This window comes from Ornithodoros turicata, chromosome 9 (assembly GCF_037126465.1).
Source record: "Ornithodoros turicata isolate Travis chromosome 9, ASM3712646v1, whole genome shotgun sequence".
Lineage (NCBI taxonomy): Eukaryota > Metazoa > Arthropoda > Arachnida > Ixodida > Argasidae > Ornithodoros > Ornithodoros turicata.
Genome location: NC_088209.1, coordinates 12,022,815 through 12,041,564, shown reverse-complemented (window position 1 = coordinate 12,041,564; position 18,750 = coordinate 12,022,815). Strand labels below are relative to the sequence as shown.

Here is an 18,750-nt window from a genome sequence, read left to right as displayed (position 1 = left end):
GCACACTATGTGATGCACTGTCGTTCAGTCATCAGCCTCAATCAATCAGTTTCAGCAAATGTGCCTGTGGAGGCTGCAACTGTTACCCAGTTGACAGTGACCTCGTTTGGGGCTGTTGCTTGCAGTTAAATGTTGAACAGGCTTGCACTTTCAAGCATGTATCGAAGTTGTATTTCATGAGTGTTCACGACTTGGCAGCAGTGTCAGATAACGATATCTCTACCGCCGTTTGTAATTCATTTTGTCACGTGTGTCATATGTACTTAAAAAATGCTCCCAAATTTGCCGCAGTACTTTGATTAGTGCAGGATATGCTCAGGAGCATGTGTAGTCATTTTGAGGATTGTGGGGGTGAAAAGCACGTTCTTAGACTCGTTACATGATTTTTTTTTTTTTTTTTTCCGGAGGTGTTATATCCGTCACATTAGTCGATTATGTTGCAATGTAAAGTTTGAGGTATAAGTTCAGAGGGCATAAACAGTAGGATTAGTAATAGTAGTACCGCTGAAAAGCATAAAAGCCTTACTAAGTCCTCATTGGTGCTGCTGACACTTTTGTGGTCATAGGCTTACTGTGGTTAAGGGATAAAGACGCACTCAAGTACTGCGTCAGCAGCATAATGCACACGCTAGAGCTCTGCGACTAAGCATGTGTGAATCTGTGAACTAAGTATTCGCATAGCCTAGTCTCGACTGATAAATTGCAATACTGGAAACTACAAAGAGGTGTGATTACACATCCTTTGCTTATCTTGACGCCCCCCCCCCCCCCCCCCATCTCGGCACTTTGGACATCCCGATTACTATCAACCATAAATGCCTAACCATTAGTATGAAGCACACTTTTCTTGAGTTTGTTAAAATGTGAGACACATGTACCACGTGGTGTTGCATGTTACTTTGTAATCACTGTTTGCAGGTGGTATGCTGAAGCACTTCGAAGATGCGATTTCATACAGCTCTAAATGTGAGAAGAAGAAAAAAAAAAAAAAAAAAGGTGACGACGACGCTGGCTTTGCTTTGGGGGTTTGGGGGGACTGTACAGCTTTTGCCACATTGTCATTGCTTAGAATTTTTTATAAAAAATCTTTTTGTCATGGTTACTTTGTTGTGGGTGGTTTTCGCTCTCACATTTCAAGGGTTGCGTGAAAACATCCTTGAATTATTGTTGGAAGTGAGGTCTCGAAGTATTGTCCGGTTCTGTGGCGCGAATCGCTGTGGTGGGGTCACAATGTTGTTACGCCGTGCTTGACCATCCTCTAGTTTGGGAAAAAAAATTGTGTGCCCATAGATACTTGCCCATAGGGGAAAATAAAACGCATAATTTAATTCGCATACCAGGTGTATCACGAAAGTCCTCTGGCCAAATAATTTGTAAACAGGTGGTGCTATCAAAAAGCTTTCTTTTTTAGTCACCATCACAGAGTCATCGGTTAAGAACTGAGCAGTGAGTGTCTCATTTGCGTACACTCATTAATTAAATGAAGCCCCCGAATTTTAAATTTTACTTTGGACATTTTCGGAACCTCTGTTCTGTCTCACAGAAGGTTCCAGTGGGTAACACTGGAATCTTCTGTGAAACATGTTCCAGAAAAAACTCCACGTTGACACTTTGTGATTTTTAGAGTAATTAATTAGTTTCTGTATACATATTTTCCTGCGCGGAGCAGCGTACCGATGTGCTCTCAAATATCAGTCTGCCAATTACGTGTTCATCGGCTTCTTCACATACGGGAGTGAGGAAAGATTAGGAACAGACAGAAGAGGCACGTCCGTGCATTCATCAGCATCATCAGCGGCATGCAGATGATAACATAATTGTCAGCCGGACAGCTGAGTGACAAAGCTCATTGGTATTGCGGTCCTTGCAAGAAACATGTAAACCGAAACCAATAAATTACTCTCAAAATCACTAAGCGACGACACTTTTTTAAAAAATATTATTCGCAGGAGATTCTGGTCTGTAAAACAGAGGTTCCAGAAGTGTCCAAATCAAAATTTAAGAGTTAGGCATTTTATTTAATTAATGAGCATATCCAAATGAGCTGCTCACTTCGCAGTTCTCAGCCAATGCCTCAGGGATGCTCGCTGAAAAAAAAAAAAAAACTCTTTTCGATAGTGCCACATGTTTACAATCATCCAGCCAGTGGACCTTCGTGAAGCACCCAGTATAAAGAATCCGATCTTAATTGCACATATTTTACTCATCCAGCTGTGTGTTGTAAAAAGGGATTGATACATTTCAGCTTTGTTAATGATTAGCAGAAAACGTTGTCAGAGTGTACTTAGGAGTGCTGCTTTGTGTGCACCGCTATGTGGGTTTTTCTGTTAGTAGTATTTTATAGCTTTTTTTTTCGTAATAATTTTGTTTTCATTCCATCGACATTGCTCAGTCCATGCTGCTCAGAACAGGAATCGAAATTTGTGCAGCACCTTCAATGCACAAACTAAAAACTGTCGCAACCTCCAATTTTAGCATTGCCGTAAGATACTCCTGATAAGATAAGACCTGTATTCTTTGTGGTTGTTAGTACTGCTCCATTACATAATTTTACTGTAGTTGAGTTGCAATCTTTAGGAAGTTGCTGCTTATTGACCATGCATGCTATAACTTTTCTTGTCAACTTTTCTTTTCCTCCTTATACAACGAAATTATATTCACTGTAAAATACTTTAAAGGAGCATGGAAGATGCCCCGAAAATAATTTTTTTTCTTACCGCGTGGTATGAATGTACCCTCAGGGACTGCCGCAAACTAAGTATGTCCTTTCGGAAGTGTGAATTTCTTGAAAAAAATTATCTTGCAAGAGTGCGCACGACGGCAGCGGTCATGATGTTGTGTTATGATGTTGTAGCAGCGGAACACCGTTACTGGTGCAGGGCGGGTGGCGCAAAATACAATCGCAAAAAGGAAGAAAGAAGAAGGTGTGCTTAGACCACTGTGTTTTCAGATTTTATGGTTTTTGAAGATTGAGGGTTGAAATATTGAGTTTTGTTTCAGGGCCGTAAAATAGGGTAAAATTGGGCTACAGTAGAACTTCTTTATAGTAAAACTGGTCTGACTGTTAAAGGTAGTTAAAATATCAGTATTTCTACCATACATAGCTTATAGTGTCTTTTGTAATTGTTTATTACTGCATTCCAATGTTTTACCATTATGTAACTTTTCTGCACATTACCTGTGTGAGACAACTCCAGTATATTGACTGCACCACTGAAACCAACTGTTTGGAGCCTTGAACCTATCATTCCGAAGTTCTCATGGAAGCCCCAATGACTAGTAGATTGCACACTGCAAGATTGATTCAGTGCGTAAACTTGTCTCCTGCAATCCTGTTTTCTCCCATTAGCGTTAAGTCTGAAGGTATTTTATACCAAACATTTTTTTTCTTTACTGTATCCATTTCTTCTTATTGGATTGTCTTTATTATAGAGAGAGAGAGAGAAAAAAAAATATGTGGGCGCCTGTGGCTGTTTAATCGGGACCTCGAGCTCTCCCTACTATGTCCACACCTTTGCCATATGCAGGTTTACTACACAGAGGTTCTACTGTACATTGGATGGGGGAAAAAAAAAAAAAATGGTCTCACACTTTAGACTAACTCTACATGCAGAACAGCCATGCTGAATGTGCAGTGCTTAGCGTTCTCCAGTGCCTGTATTGGTGGCTTAATTTGCACTTTGCGATGTTCATTTTCCACAACTCCCCATTCATAATCTCATACTTTAGTAGTAGTTTAGGATTTTATGCGAAGTCATGACCATGCAAATAGGGGGGCATAAAAACGGGCTTTGAACGGTTTAGGCCCAAAATGCATGCACTTCATCGGGTGACTATCGCGACACCTCAAATTTCTGACCCGCAACATTGAAATCTCTCTTGTGCACCAGAGGACTGCATGCTGCCCCTCCCTGTATAGCTTTTTTTTTTTTTTTCTGGGGCCCTTTCACACTCCTTTAAGGTAGCAATGATTTGCTCTTATAGTGTGAAAAGAAAATACATCTATCTGTTGCTGATTTTAGATCCTGTGTTGTGAAGCGTAGGTACCCTTCTACATACTCGTTACTGTAACAGGAATTTATTCTGGGAACACTGGTAGAGTGCATGGCACCCTTATGGACTTTCTGAAGACTCCACTATGTTTCGAGGTTGTCATTGAACAGGGGAATGTATGATGTGCCAAAGAATACCTCTTGTGACTTTGGATTCAATTGCGTAAAATATGCTTAGTGTGGTTCGATTTTGTTCGTGGTTATCATTAAAGTGGTGTTATAATTTCAAAATGTTTGTTTCATCAGAAATGTGCACCTTTATTTTCTTTTCAAACTCTGTTGTGGAGGCAAGTAATATTAAATTCTAGTTTACATGTCAGAGGTACCAAGTTGTCCATAAATGCTGGTGCATAAATTACAACAAAGGCACTCCTTCCTCATACAATACTACAAGGACAATGTGCTGTAAACTACCATGCAGGATCCATACTGCTGTAGTAGTCCCCGATCTCCAATGTGATGACCAACACATCATACAAACTGAAATTTACTTTGTAACAGGGATGTTTGCTAATGGCCTATCAAACTAGGCCTTCAACTGGAATGTTAATTTCTGCACATTTTCCTCACAATGCCGATGCGACAGCTGCAATACCAGAGAGAAAAATGTCATATAATTTATGTGGAGGATACAAACACACAGCACAGTAGATTTTAAAAACTCTGTGTCGGTGCTTCGGAACCCTTTACGAAATGCACTGTGGGATCCCGGAGATAGCACAAGGCCCGTATATATTTCCTGTGGTCGGCTTCACTTTGTTGGCTTAACTAGATCAGCAATGTATCCCTTGCTCTTTATAAAGCCGCGACGCTTGACTAGGACAGAGTAGCGTGCCACCCATCGCGGCGTCCAGTCGATGGACTTGTCTTCCGGAAGGTACGGACTCAGGATCCGTTTCATGGACTCCGAATCAAGCACCACTAGAATCGGAATAAAAGTCGCACGTGAGGAAGGTACAGTAGAATCCCTTTGTAGTAAACTCTCTGGGACCATGATGAAATTTTACTAGATCAGGAGTTTTATTATATCAGGTGTGTCATTGAATGTATGGGATTCTATCGGGACCGCAGTTCTCGTTTACTATAAGCAGAGTTTTACTACAAGAGGAGTTACTATAAAGAGGTTCTACTGTACTCAACAAAATCAACCCAAATGAGAAATGTAACCAGGTTACTTTCGACACAACACTGTAATGACAATGACGTGTGTCCTTTGTGGCCATTCTATCTCGTCAAACCATTACCACCTTGAAGCTGCACTGCTCATAGCCATTTTTTTTTTTTCCATTATCATTTTTTCATTTGACCATAAATGCTCTGCAGCCTTTAATGTCCTCCTGGTACCCCTTGGCTTGTACTCTTTATGGATTGAGCCTCGAGTTTTGGGGAAATAATTTTTTTTTCCAAATTCGGAGTAGGGTGAAAAATCTGGCAAATAAACGTATGTACTAAATTCATGCCAATTTGGGTGGAAAAAACTTCCAGTATGGTAAATTTGGGGAGAAGTCAGGCTCAGTGACCTAAAAACCAACTCTAGTGGTTTGCTGCAAACGGAGACGTAGCTGCATTTCCTGCCAAACGTGTAAGCTACGACTCAAACTCACTGGAACTGGAACTCAAAAGCAACAAGCTAGGCTAAAAGTTGCCAGGAGAAGTAACTTCTACACCTGTCAGACAGGAAACCCTTCAGTTGCCATTGAAATGAACGGCCATTGAACCAGAGCCGTTTATAGGGAGACTTTGGCCATTCATTCATCTTTTGCCACCCGTACAAGGTCTGCATACCTGCCAACTCTCCCGATTCATCCGGGAGACTCCCGGATTCGGACCGGTTTATACGATTCTACGGCCGAGAAGCAAATCTCCCGGAAAAATGCAGTTTCCCTCTCTATATCTCAAACGCCTGCTTTTTCTCTGGGCACACAGATGAAAACGTCAATCCAACACCAGCCCAATTGCCGTCGGCATCGCTGCCGCTTCCCGGAGCCTCCGTGTCACGGAGTTCAGGTGTTCTGGTCGTAGTTCTAGTTCTAGCACTTCTAGTTTCCGTGCATTTCCTCCATGTTTTCCGGCGACAAAGGTGCCTTTGCACTATAGCTGTTTCGACCTTGCGTACCTTGCAAAGAGAACAGAGACGTAGTTTTGTGACCTCACGTTCTTTTGAGAAAGTGTCATAGCCTTGTCACAGCTTGACACCCAGATAGTTTCTTGGAGAGGGCAAAGTCTGTTGCTGCAAAACTTAAGCCCGACGAGTGCACTGAGGTGAAGTGCGCTCGTGTTACGAATGCAAATAAAAGCCACCCAACATCGGATTTCTCCTACCCCCCCCCCCGCACTTTTGAAATCTCCTTAATTTGGATGTTCCCAAGTTGGCAGGTATGGGTCTGTCCCAGTGAAAAGGTGACTGGTACCCTCTCGAGCGTGCTTGTGGCGCTATTTCTTGTCGAGCACATGGATTACGTAGCGCAGTCCCTCAGCCATTGGCTGAAGCGAATTTCAGATGGTTGGCACTTTTTAACCGCCGGATTTGAATTCGAACTGCGTTGGCATGACAGTCTCTTTGTAGATTTTTCAACGATGGAACAGCGTGCCAATGTGAAATTTCGTTTCAACTTGGGAGAGTCTGCAACAGAAATCTTTGCGATGATCCAAACTGCGTATGGAACTGAGGCAATGAGTCGTAAAAGTGTCTTCAGGTGGATTTCGAGGTTTCGTGACGGTAGGGATGTCCTGGAAGATGATCCACAGCCGGTAGCCTCGAAGACATCCCGAAATGAAGAAAACGTGCAAAGAGTTGCGGAAGTGCTTGCTTCAGACCGATGCATCGAGGAGCTCACCGGCATTCCCAAGGGCTAGATTTTGAACTTTTCGCTATCTCGTAACGCTTGCTAAATGCTCGTGCTCCCCGGCTGACGGCCAATGCGCGTGACGAAATGAGCGCGCAAATTTTGAAAAATAGCTATAACGATCGCTATTTGCTGATCAAGATTGAGCCCCAAAACAAGCGTGCGTCGCATTTTGACGGAAGACCTGCAAAGACGAAAGCTTTGCGCGCGATTTGTGCCCCATTTTTGCTGACAAGCGACCAGAAGCGCGCCGGACTGGAGCACTGCAGAGACATGCAGATAACCGCAGCAAAGAATCCTGAATTCCTCCCAAGCATGGTAACGGGCTATGAAACGTGGTGCTTCCAGTACGAACCATCGACCACACGGCAGAGCGCCGAGTAGAGATCGGCAGATGACGAGAAGCTCAGAAAGCCAAGAACGCAGAAGAGTCGAGTCAAAACACTCATGACCGTTTCAAAGGGATTCATACGGAATTCAATAATTCATACGGAATACATTACACAGGGTCAGACAGTAAACGCGAAATACTACGTCGGTGTTTTATCCCGCTTGTGGGTCAAAATTCTTCGCAAAAGACCGGAGTACCGCAAGCAAGGATCATGGTCGTTGCTGCACGACAATGCCCCCGCGCACAATGCGAAGGCTGTGCGCGATTTCTTGGCGAAGAAAGGCATTGTTGTCCTCGATCATCCGCCCTACTCTTCAGACCTGGCTCCAGCGGACTTCTGGCTGTTCACAAAAATAGAAGTTGGCTGTGAAGGAGACACGGCATGACTCCATAGAGGACGTTCGAGTCGTTGCGACGAGGTTCCTCAGAGCCATACGGAAGGAGGACTTCATGCACTGCTTCGAGCAGTTTTACAGGCAGTTCCAGGGGCGCATTGAGTCGGTGGAGGACTGCTTTGAATGCTGGAGAACTGCTCCTTTTCACTGGGACACACCTTGTAGATGGGGGCTCGCCGTGACTTCAGACCCGTCGTCGTTCCGTCTACCTGGCCGGAATGAAAGGTGAGCCGCGGCGGCACGTGGAGATTTCAAGGCTCTGCGTCAGCTCCAAAATGGCGGAGTGAAAGAGATGGGGAGATTACAGAGCAGTATCTCCGCTCCAAAATGGCAGCACTTGCCTTCCCGTCACGCTTTAAAACAGGTTCCTCCCAAAGGCTAAACTCTTACTGGCTCTCCACTGAACACGCGCGTAGCACCACACAGCGTGCAACGTGTCAACTTCTCAAAGAGCACTGGGCCCAATGCTCTCTGAGAAGCTGACACATGACATGTCTGGTGACGCTGCAGGTACGTCCAATGGCCATTCATTTCACTGACAATTGAAGAGTGCCCGTATGACAGGAGTATTAGTTACAGTAACGAGTTATACCTTAAAGGGGCACTGAAATGCAAAAAAACGAGATCGCTTCAAATTACGTTACACGCTACGTTAATTTCGTACTTGTTATATCATAATTCGAAACTTTGATTCCGTTATGAAGCTACACTCGAAATTATACCGGACTTTTTCTTGCTTCAGCGCTAAGCAACGAACTTCGTTTCAGTTCGTGCATCGTTATTTTTAGTTCATGCTGCACATGCATGGAGCAGTCCCGGTGAAAAACATGGTGCGCGTTGCGAAGCGTAGCGTCGGCGCCGTCTGAAAGACGTGAAGATAAATGTTGTCGGTGGAACAGTCGCGAGAACTGTTGTGGGCTACGATTCAGTGAATCTGTATTGAAAAATGCAGCAGCGCCCATCATGCCGCGCACATACGGAACACTACGATCGGGCTCATTCCAAATCCACACACCCACGATATGTGCGCACATGCTTCTCCTGCTGTCTCATTGGATGCCGTCAATCTTTGCCTCCTGGGGATTCTATTTGTTGCTGCTGAAGACGGCTCTGTTTTCCTCGCGTTTTTCTTATAAATGGTAGCGCTGTGTGAACTAATTTAGCTCGCATTATACTAATTGAAACACAGACTTTCATTTGAGAGCAAGTTTTTTTTTTTTTTTTTTGCATTTTAGTGCCCCTTTAACGCTGGTAAAAATGAAGCGAATGCTGCACTGATTCACTCCTCACCTTTAGGGTCACTATGTGTTAGCAATTGAATATTGTTGGCCTTAGCAAATTCGGCCATGTCCTGCGGAATGACGCAGCATGAGTCCAGGTTCACCTGGTTTATGCTAGGTTTCACCTGCGTAGAGAGAATCGCAAGAATGTAGTGCCACGTAGCAGCATTTTTGTACTAATACTCAGTGCACTTACTCTTGGAATGACACGTACATAATAACAAATCTACTAGCACAATTAACATGCGGCATGCATAGTTAAAGAGGTTTGAAAGCAGTCTCCGACCTGTATGTGTTAACGCACCATGTGTAATACTGCAGTCCGTATGTTCGGTACAAAAAATACTCTAACTGGAGCAGACTGCTTTCGTAATATCATTTACAAAACAGTTCACTTTCCAAGGCTCAACAGACAGAGCATGATGCCAAATAACGAATTTCCAACGGAGGAGCAGCTGGTGCTGTGGGAACGGCATCTTCATATGAATGGAGGTCTGTGTGAGTGTGGATATACCCGTGGAAATCCGCAAAATTTTCGAATTTGCACATAGAAAATCTCACTCGATACAGGTCGTGGGTAAAACGCGGGTACACCTGTGTTTCCCCTGCGGGTCGTGCAGGTACCCATACTACCTGTCCACGCCTTCTAAGTACGTACGAGGTGGCAACCTCGATCTTGGTGATCTCCTAAAATGGCGGGGAGACCACGAAAGTGTTTCCTTCATTAGCAAGGGCGAAATAAAAGGGTAAAGGACTGGACTTCCGCTTAATAATAATTTGATTACCATTTTTCGTGTGGGCATTTCGATGCGCTGCACTCCCATAATCAGCGCAGGTTCGCAGATTATACCTGCACAACTCGTGGGTGCGGGTAGTTGTACTTAAACTCGTGGGTGCGGAATGAGAGCCCTTGTCGGCGGGTGTGGTTCCGGTGCATACCCGCGCAAGAAGGAGACGTGGTCTCCTCCTTGTCCTTAAATGTTCACATGTGTTGAAATGTCCACTGTTGAATTTCGCTATGTACAGCTCCGGTCAACCTTAATAATAACACTGGAAAAAATGTGGTCTCATTTCCCAGCTCGATAACAGCTACCCTTGGGGCACTGAGGGAATATTAAGTTAACAAAACCCTTGTGTTAAACTAACAGAATAATTTTGTTCAATTAAGATTTCCTCATGGGCCCAAGGGTTGCTGTAATCGCGCTGGGGAACGAGACCACATTTTTTCCAGTGTTATTATTAAGTTTGACCGGAGCTGTACATGAGCCGAAACAAGAACCACGCACTTTTCGAGCGCACAAAGAGTGACAGGCAACGCACGTGAGAGGGTCACGTGCTCTGGGGTGATGGAGCTGATTGGCCAGATAGACCACTCTCCGACCCAGATAAAGCGAAGGTTGCTTCTTTTCTGCGCCCGAAAAGTGCGTACTTCTTGTTTCGGCTCATTTGCATAGCCGAGTTCAGCGTCGAATATTTCAACACACGCGTGCGTTAAAAGGTTTTTTTAGACACGGAACGGCTTTCAGTTAGGAATATCTCCCATTCTGCTACATTGCTTCTGCGCGAAATCCCCTAATTAAAGAGTTAGTTAATAAATTTCAGGTAACTAGTGATCCTGTAGTTACTACATACTTTCATATACAGTGGACAAGCGTTAATATGACACTCATTAGTATGACATCCTCACTTCATGACCGCTTTTCTGGGGCACTGTTTGTTCCCAATGAAGATCCTGTATGGGCCCCTCATTATTATGACAATTCGATAATCCGACTATGACCAACATTCCGGGGGACGAACTGGGAAGAAGACGCGTACCCTTCCCCCGTTATTGTGACCGTTCACCACAGATCGAGTCATCCTCCTGACTCAAAAGTCCATTGGTCCCGGGAACACGTATGCGCGGTGAATACCCAAGTCACGACACCGCTTTTACCGAGTCATCCTCCTGACCCACAAGCCCAGTGGTCCAGAGGTGACGGACGCACAGTACGTGTTTGCCATCGCCCCTATAATTGAGTCAGGGGAGAGGCTACATATTGACAGTTTTTCTAAGCAGACGCTTTTAACGGATTTCATTCGTCGATAAATTGTAAGGTTATAAATAACAAATTATCTTGGTAAAATAAAATAAATTGAATTGAAATACTGTGACTGCAATATAAATGCATCTTCAATACATGAGACAGAGTCAAGGCGACTTCCTTTATAACCTCGAGCTTACCTGGAGCATCATCTATATTTCTCGTTAATGTGACAATTCGCTTTATGACCAAAATCCGCGGGACGGCCTTGGTCATATTAACGAGGGTCAACTCAAATGGCATCTAGTCTGCTCTGCTAGTTTTTTAAGTAAAAATTCTGTTACGAATAAAAAAGAGCACCCTGTATATCCCAGGGCCTTATATTCCCAATTTCTACTCCTGCTAGCACTTTTTTTTAGTCCTTCCGTGCTCCTTTACGACAAACAGCATTACCATATGGAGAGACTTCATAGCTATGCCACACGTGGTCACAGTCCATGGTAAGGAACCGGTTCCCATCTGTCCTGTGCAGCAACAACGCAAAACCACTGAAAAGCAACTTACTGCAGCCCACTGATGTAGTTCCTTGAGCTGGCTGCTGTCAAGGTCGCTGACACCAACCGAGAGCGTACGCCCCTGTAAGATTTCTTTCTCCGCAGCCTCCCAGAGGGGCTGCATCTGCTCCAGGGTCACCTTGCTGCCCTTCCATGGGAATCCCATAATGACAGAGTCCAATTCAGTGACTCCAAGGTGCTCCATTACTGCAATGTGCGGCAAGCACAGGGTGAATTCAGCAAAGGTTGCACGTTTCGATCGAGTCGCGAAAATACAGGATAATGATTGATTGATTGATTGATTGATTATGTGTTTAATGGCACAAAGGCAACAAAGGCCATAGAGCGCCAAAACTATGCTGAGTGTGTCGGAGACGATTATGGGAAAGATGATGTGAGAGAGAGTGTGGTAGTTAAAACCTATCTACAGGTATGAGCGATGATTGATTGACCAGGATAAGAGAGAGGGGGATGATGATAGCAAGCGAGCATGGCAGTTAAAAGCTATCTACAAGTGTGACAATGAGATATTTACATGAGGAGTTCGGTGATAATGGATAAAAGCGGAGCAATGCTTATCATCAATCAATGCTTGCACAGGATAATGATGAAAGAAGGTTACCGATCCAGGGCTCTACCAATTGAGCTAAGCTGACATACCTCTCCAGCAGTATATTTGTCCTTTCTATGTGTTCCAGCCTCAGAACATCAATTGTCTCATGTACAGGACAATGTCTCGTGCGACGTTTCAAACTTTACAGACTCATAGTCATTTGCCTCCAGTTTTATCGATATTCTTTTCGAATGCTGTCACTTTGGAGAAAAAAAGTCACAAGCAAAGAAAATTCTCGCCCCATGCATTTCCTATGGCCTGTACCCACCCGCAAACCACCATGTTTTTCCTCTGTCTGCCTTACGTTGACATTCCCACGTATAGGTGTCTCTGCCTCGTAGCCCTGCATCTGCTCCATCTGGTTCTTGGTTGTTCCATAAGGTATTGCTTTGCTTCGTCCGCAGGCAGTACTACCTATACGTGGCGATGTGAACGTGAAGCAGACAGAGGAAAAAAATTACGTTTACTGGCCGTGTAGGCCATAGGAAATGCATGAGGTGAGAATTTGCTTTGCTTCTAACTTTTTAAATACAAAGTGACAGCATTTTTAAAAAATACTGATATAATTTGAGGCAAATGATTATCAGTCCGCAAAGTTTGAAGCGCCAGAAACATCGTATTCTATCTTTACGGCTCAATCAAAATGTGTAACCTTCGCTAAATTCAGCCTGTATAATTGGAAGCAGTACGCCGGGCCTCAAGCATTAGCCTCGGAGAACTGCTTGAGCCAAGCAGAATCGGACAAGCAACGCACCATAAGAAGCGTACAGAGTGAAGAAAATGTGGTGTACATATAATGGAAACCCATCTAAAGTCTGCAAGAGTGCAGAAGATGATAATGACAGTCCACAGCCTGTGCGCAGATCAAAATAAGAAAAAAGGACGTCACAGTCCTTTGCAAAATTTTTGCAACAGTAAATGAAAAGGAAGGCAAGCGTTAAGAAACTAAGACCAGCACTGCACTCTTAAAACAGAGCTTCACTGCATAGCACGGCCCTAGCCAACCATTGTCCTGAATGACATCTGATTTGTTGAAAACAGGAGGCATACACCTTTTAGTCAAAGATCGAGAAGGTACCCGTCAAAAAGAACTTGTTAAGAGTTAATAACGAAGTTCTTCAACCTGAAATGTAACTCGCAGTCACGGAGTTACTTAAAAAAACAAAGGAGTTACTTCCAAGTTACTTCCGACACAAAATGGCACTAAGCAGGTGCAGAGCACGTGAGCAGTTGAGCTCGACCTTGAGTTGGCTGCGGAGGAGTGCAACGTGTTTAGATCGTTTTCATTATGTCCAACAATTCGAATGCTTGGCATCATAATCCCTGTGGTTGCACTATGGTTCAGCTTCATTTCAATGGCAGCGGTTCCTACTTCCTGAATAGAATAATGTCATTGATTGAATATCACGTTATGTGGCATGAAATGCTGTGAAAAAACTGGAGAGAAAATATGTGGAGGTGAGTAAAAACCGAATTAAAACTAACTTGGAACTTAGCTTAAGTTACTTTGGCAAAGTTACCTGAAAGAGAAACGAGTTCCTCTGGAAGTTACCACGGCGCAAAAGTAACGAGTTAAGTTACAAGTTACCAAAAAAAGAAACTTAGTTACAGTAACGAGTTCATTGTAACGAGTTACTCCGAAACTCTGCTTCTAGTGATACTTATGTAATGGCGTCAATTGTACACTTGTCAAAAGGGGCACACCTCTCAACAAATCAGATTTCATTCGGGATTATGGTTTGCTAGGAGTGCGCTATGCGGTGAAGCTTTTTTTTTTAAATTAAGTGCGAGGTTGGTTGGAAAGTGCATATAATGAGGTCTGTGGAATTGTTGTCCGTCCCATGCTCATTACATGTTACCTCTGGCTGGGTGTGATGATGAATGCATGGATGTGCCCGTGTGTGAAGGAGGGAGAAAGTGAAAGTGGCTCATTGTGCCCCTCCTCTCTCCAAGAATATGCGTTTGTCATCATTACATTTCCATAATTCATACGGGTATAAGCACGATATGACTCATCCATGTGGTGAAAATATGAAGTTTGTCATAAATGAAAATGTGATGAAATGAATGAATCCTTTGGCCCTGCGACGACAGACGAAGAAACGAGACAGCGACGACGCAACTCGACGACGACGACTCGTTGCGTCGTCGCTGTCTCGTTTCTTCGTCTGTCGTCGCAGGGCCAAAGGATATGTACCAACCGGCCCCATACACTATGTGTGTGTAAATGAATGAATGAATGAAATGAAAAAAATGTGATGAAAAAAATGAAAAAGTGAAAATATGAAGTTTGCCATCATTAGATTTCCATAATTCATACAGGTATAAGCACGATATGACTCATCCATGGTCATGTGGTGAAAATATGAATAACTATGATTCACACCAGGCTGCGCACATGGATAAGCAGACATGTTACCTTTACTGGTGGCATGTTGGAAGGCTTCTACATCGAAACTACAGAGAAATATCTTCACTGAAAAAAAAAAAAGCAGCAATGTAATCGGCAAATGCTACACGCAAAAGGTTCTATCCACGCATATACAGTGAACCCTCGTTATTATGACCATGGTCGTTCCCGAAAATTTTGGTCATAATGCGGCACTGTCATATTAACGGGGGGATTTTTCTGAGGTTTCACTGCATCGTTCCCCAGGACTATGGTCGTAGCGCGGGTATGTCAGATTAGCGGGGGTCATATTAACGAGGGTTCACTGTACAGAAACAGATGATGCTTAAGTTGATAAACACGCACCCGTAATTTTTAACGTTGATCTTTCATCAGGGTGTACTACTGATGGAAGGTCCTTATTTGTATATTCCAGGAGCTCTCCTCCCTACGAAGAGTTCAACTGGTTACACCTAGACAATGATATGTGATGCATGAACAGATAATGCACATAAGTTTGATACAGTCAAACTCCTTTACAACGAAACTCAGGGGACAGCAAAAAAAATTCGCAGTAAAGGTATTTTCGTTAAAAAGGAAGTCCGTTATTGGACCTTTAGGGCTCCAGCGGGACTGCAAAAAAATTTGCTGTAGTGGTATTTTCGTTAAAAAGGTGTTCGCTATAAAGGAGTTTGACTGTACTTTTAACACCCGCATTATGCCTCGTTATGTGAGAAAGAAAAAAAAGAAGAAGAAAAACAGGGATAAAAAGTGTGAACCCTTCACTTTGGGCGCGTTGGTACAGATCCATACTAAGAGAAGCGTGTCTAACGAAGGGACAGTCTGAAAGTATGCGCTGCGTGTGTGTGTGCCTTCTTATCTTCGTCCCTTTGTTAGACACGCTTCTCTTAGTATAGATAAAAATTTAGGGTGTAAAATAAACTAGTGCACAGCAAACCACCTACAAATACAACCGTCGTGTTATCCAATCCAATCTATATGCGATCGCGTATTGTCTAGTGGCAGGCCCAAAACTGAACGCAGTGTCTTCCACAATTGATGGATTGATTGATTTTATTTAAAGTGCCCACAAACAGCACAATGCAATACATACTCTATATACAACAGGGATCTACACATGCATAATGCTGGCTAATTAATGATTCCAGGATAACCTAATTAAGAGAGGGGGGGGCACAATAATGGCGAAATTCCACTGTTTTGTCGCCCAAAATGTTCTTTAATACGCAAATTATTATTTCAAAGACACTGATGCACGATGTTGGTTAGGTAACCTTCCCAGACTTGCAGGGGAGACCGGTGGGCATTTTGTATGAGGCGTCCCCCTCCTCAAATGTCTGGCGACAGCCCTTCTATCTTTTGTCCTGTGGACCTCCTGCAGGGAAGCCTTTGCTATTTCAGCTTGCAATGCTTCACATATGCAGAATGACGCATCACTCCCACTAGACAACGAATGTGTAATTAGTAGGGCCCTGATTTTTAGGCGCTAACAGGTAGCGCTCTTCGTTGTATAAATCATTCTCGGCCAACGAACCTTCAGAACCGTATTGTATTATCTTCCGATTGGAAGGAATGTTGATACATAAACGGGGCGCGCCCCCTTTCTCAGCTTATCGGGAGACAGTGCGATATCATCCGCGATTATGATTGGCATACTGCGTGCCATGCGGTCAAGAGCGCCTGAACCTGAACCGGGCCCTAGTACCGTATTTTCACGCGTATTAGCCGCACCGCAGATAAGCTGCAGGACTCGTTTTTAGATGCATTTTGAAAATGTTTTTGCAGATAAGCCGCACTCGCAGATAAGCCGCGGGTAATACGACGTGACTGCTTTGTGCGCTAAACCAGTGATGTACATACAAAATCAACAGAGACGCTCAACCGTCGTCAGCGCCGTACTCCCTGCCAGCTGCCCTGTTCCCGTACTTGTCCGCGAAGTCGACGACTTTTAGTTTGAAGCCGCTGTCGTGGCTGTGCCTCGGCGTTGGAGCCATGCCTCATCTCTAACTGCCGTGCCCGTGTCCACGAATGCTGCTGCTCTCGTCAAATGAGAACTGACGCTTAGCTGACCACGTTTTATCCCGATGTCAGGTGTATTGAACCCTTCCTGTGGGTCTGCCGACAAAGGAGACCGTAGGGAAGGCCATAAACCCTGTCCACATTCCGGTGTCAGCATGATGTATAACAAAGGTCAGTTCTAGTGTTCTACTAAGATCGGATTGTGCCCTTGTTGCGTGTTTTTCGTGGATTGACGGGTTAGTCCACTCGAATGTGGCGTGGACCCGCCCCTGTTTGGTATTGTTCGTGCACTGGCAGGGCGGTCCTGTTCCGAAAAACATGAGGCACTGTCGGCCCTTTCGTTTAACCCGGGGTATGGGGAAAGTACCAGGGAAAAGTAGTCACCAGATAAGCCGCACCCACGGATAAGCCGCAGAGCGTCCGCGAAAAAAATAAATCGCGCATAAGCCGCGGCTAATACGCGTGAAAATACGGTAATTAGAAGACAACGTCTTTATCAGACAATGCAATGCTAGTTGGCATATATATAACCACAGACCACGAAGTGCTCACACGCATCGGGGACAAGATGCAGCAGAATACAGCTGCACTCTTTCTCTGAAGGTGTGTTAACATTCACTCGTCGACGGTTCAACACCACCAACTAGACATAAATCGTTCTCTTCTTAATGTAACAGCTTACGTAAAGCTGTTACAACTATTATCGTACTACTTAATCGAACAACAAATTATGGGTGTAACACTGGCGAGACCACATTTTATTTTCCCTTACGTCTTGGCAGTGGCATAGACACGGGGCAGGTTAAACAACACTCAACCCCGAAACTGCAATTTGTGGAGTGGGTTTTGGGAAGAGGAAGAACAAGGAGGGGTGAAACCTCCTCCACATAAAGTTCCCGTAGAAGTTCCGGAATATCTCGAAACATGCTGAACCAGCATGAACCGGACAAGGACGAAAGTACGCTGTTGGTGTCCATCCCTGAGCCTGCCCGCCTGCACGAACATTGAGGCTATACCTCGGTAGCTATCGTAGTGCTTTCTCCACACAGTCTTCTCTTGATGCTTCTCTTTCTTTCAGCACAAGCAAAGCTACCAAGGGCAACACTGAGTACAGTAGCCTCAACGTTTGTGCAATCAGGCCCTCCTACATGTTTCAAGGCAACCAACACACCATGTGTGATCTTCTTGCACTTTGCTCTCGGCATATCTTTCCTATGTTGGAATGTGTGAGAAGAATGGGAGGCGCGCTGTCATGGTACGCTGGTGTGTAACACCTCTTGTGCTGTAGCAGCAGTGCTTACCCTGAAAAGATGTTGCCCTTTGCTGTTGGACGACCACTTCATCAGCGCCAATGTCAAACTTTGTATAAGCTGTAAAACAGAACAGAGTTACGGTCAGTTAGAGCAAAGCGTCGCACAATGAGACAACCAGAGGCTGGAGATTCGTTGGTTTGCCACTACTCTTATTAGAAACATGCAAGCAGTATACACTATAGACATATATGTTCCCTGCAAAAGAAGCTCACACGGCGGGCGTTGTTCTGAGTTATTTCATAAACAGCAGTAGCATACGTCGTCAAGCCACAGGTGCCATAAACCCACCGTAACGCAGTGAGGCTGCCATAACACACACGAGATAACATCTCCTTTCCGAAATGTTGATTTCGAACTTCCAGCTATTAAAAACGTCTGACACCTCCTCACCTCTTCAACGAGGGACTGGAACACCTTCTTGGTTAATTCTTTACAGCCTAATATGTTTCCTGTATCCACTATAACCTCATTGACTCTTTCGAGGATAGCAGCTGGCTGTTCACTGGCCATGTCGAATGTGATGTAGGGATAACGACACAAAAAAATGCAGAAAATTAGTTCCTTTAGAGCGAATTCCCCGCCGGGCTATAGAAAGTGTACTGATTGTTAATTTATCACGCGCTCCGAGTCACGAGAGACGATAATTTCATTCATTTTTATCAGGAACGCCTTCCGCATTCTCCATGAGCAACGCTTTGTAGCGTTGCGTTGCTTTGCGCAACTGGAACAGAAACAAGAACGAACGCATGACGATGTCGATTATGTAATTCAATAAAAGAGGTCTAAAATTGTAAAATACAGCTACATATAAAATAGGAAGTGTTAATGCAAGAAAAATCCAAGAAATGTGGTA

The 18,750-nt window shown here is 44.1% G+C and overlaps 1 protein-coding gene across 1 annotated transcript; it reads right to left on the bottom strand.

Annotated features, from left to right (window-relative positions):
• Window positions 1–4,285: 4,285 nt before the first annotated feature.
• LOC135368111 (glutamate--cysteine ligase regulatory subunit-like) lies at window positions 4,286–18,625 on the bottom strand. The gene is made up of 7 exons (XM_064601197.1): window positions 18,288–18,625; window positions 17,886–17,954; window positions 14,911–14,992; window positions 14,575–14,631; window positions 11,553–11,749; window positions 8,975–9,089; window positions 4,286–4,973 (listed from the first exon to the last, which is right to left on the bottom strand). Exons 1-7 carry the CDS (start codon window positions 18,405–18,407, stop codon window positions 4,804–4,806), a joined length of 810 nt encoding a protein of 269 aa, XP_064457267.1. The 5' UTR covers window positions 18,408–18,625; the 3' UTR covers window positions 4,286–4,803.
• Window positions 18,626–18,750: the final 125 nt, after the last annotated feature.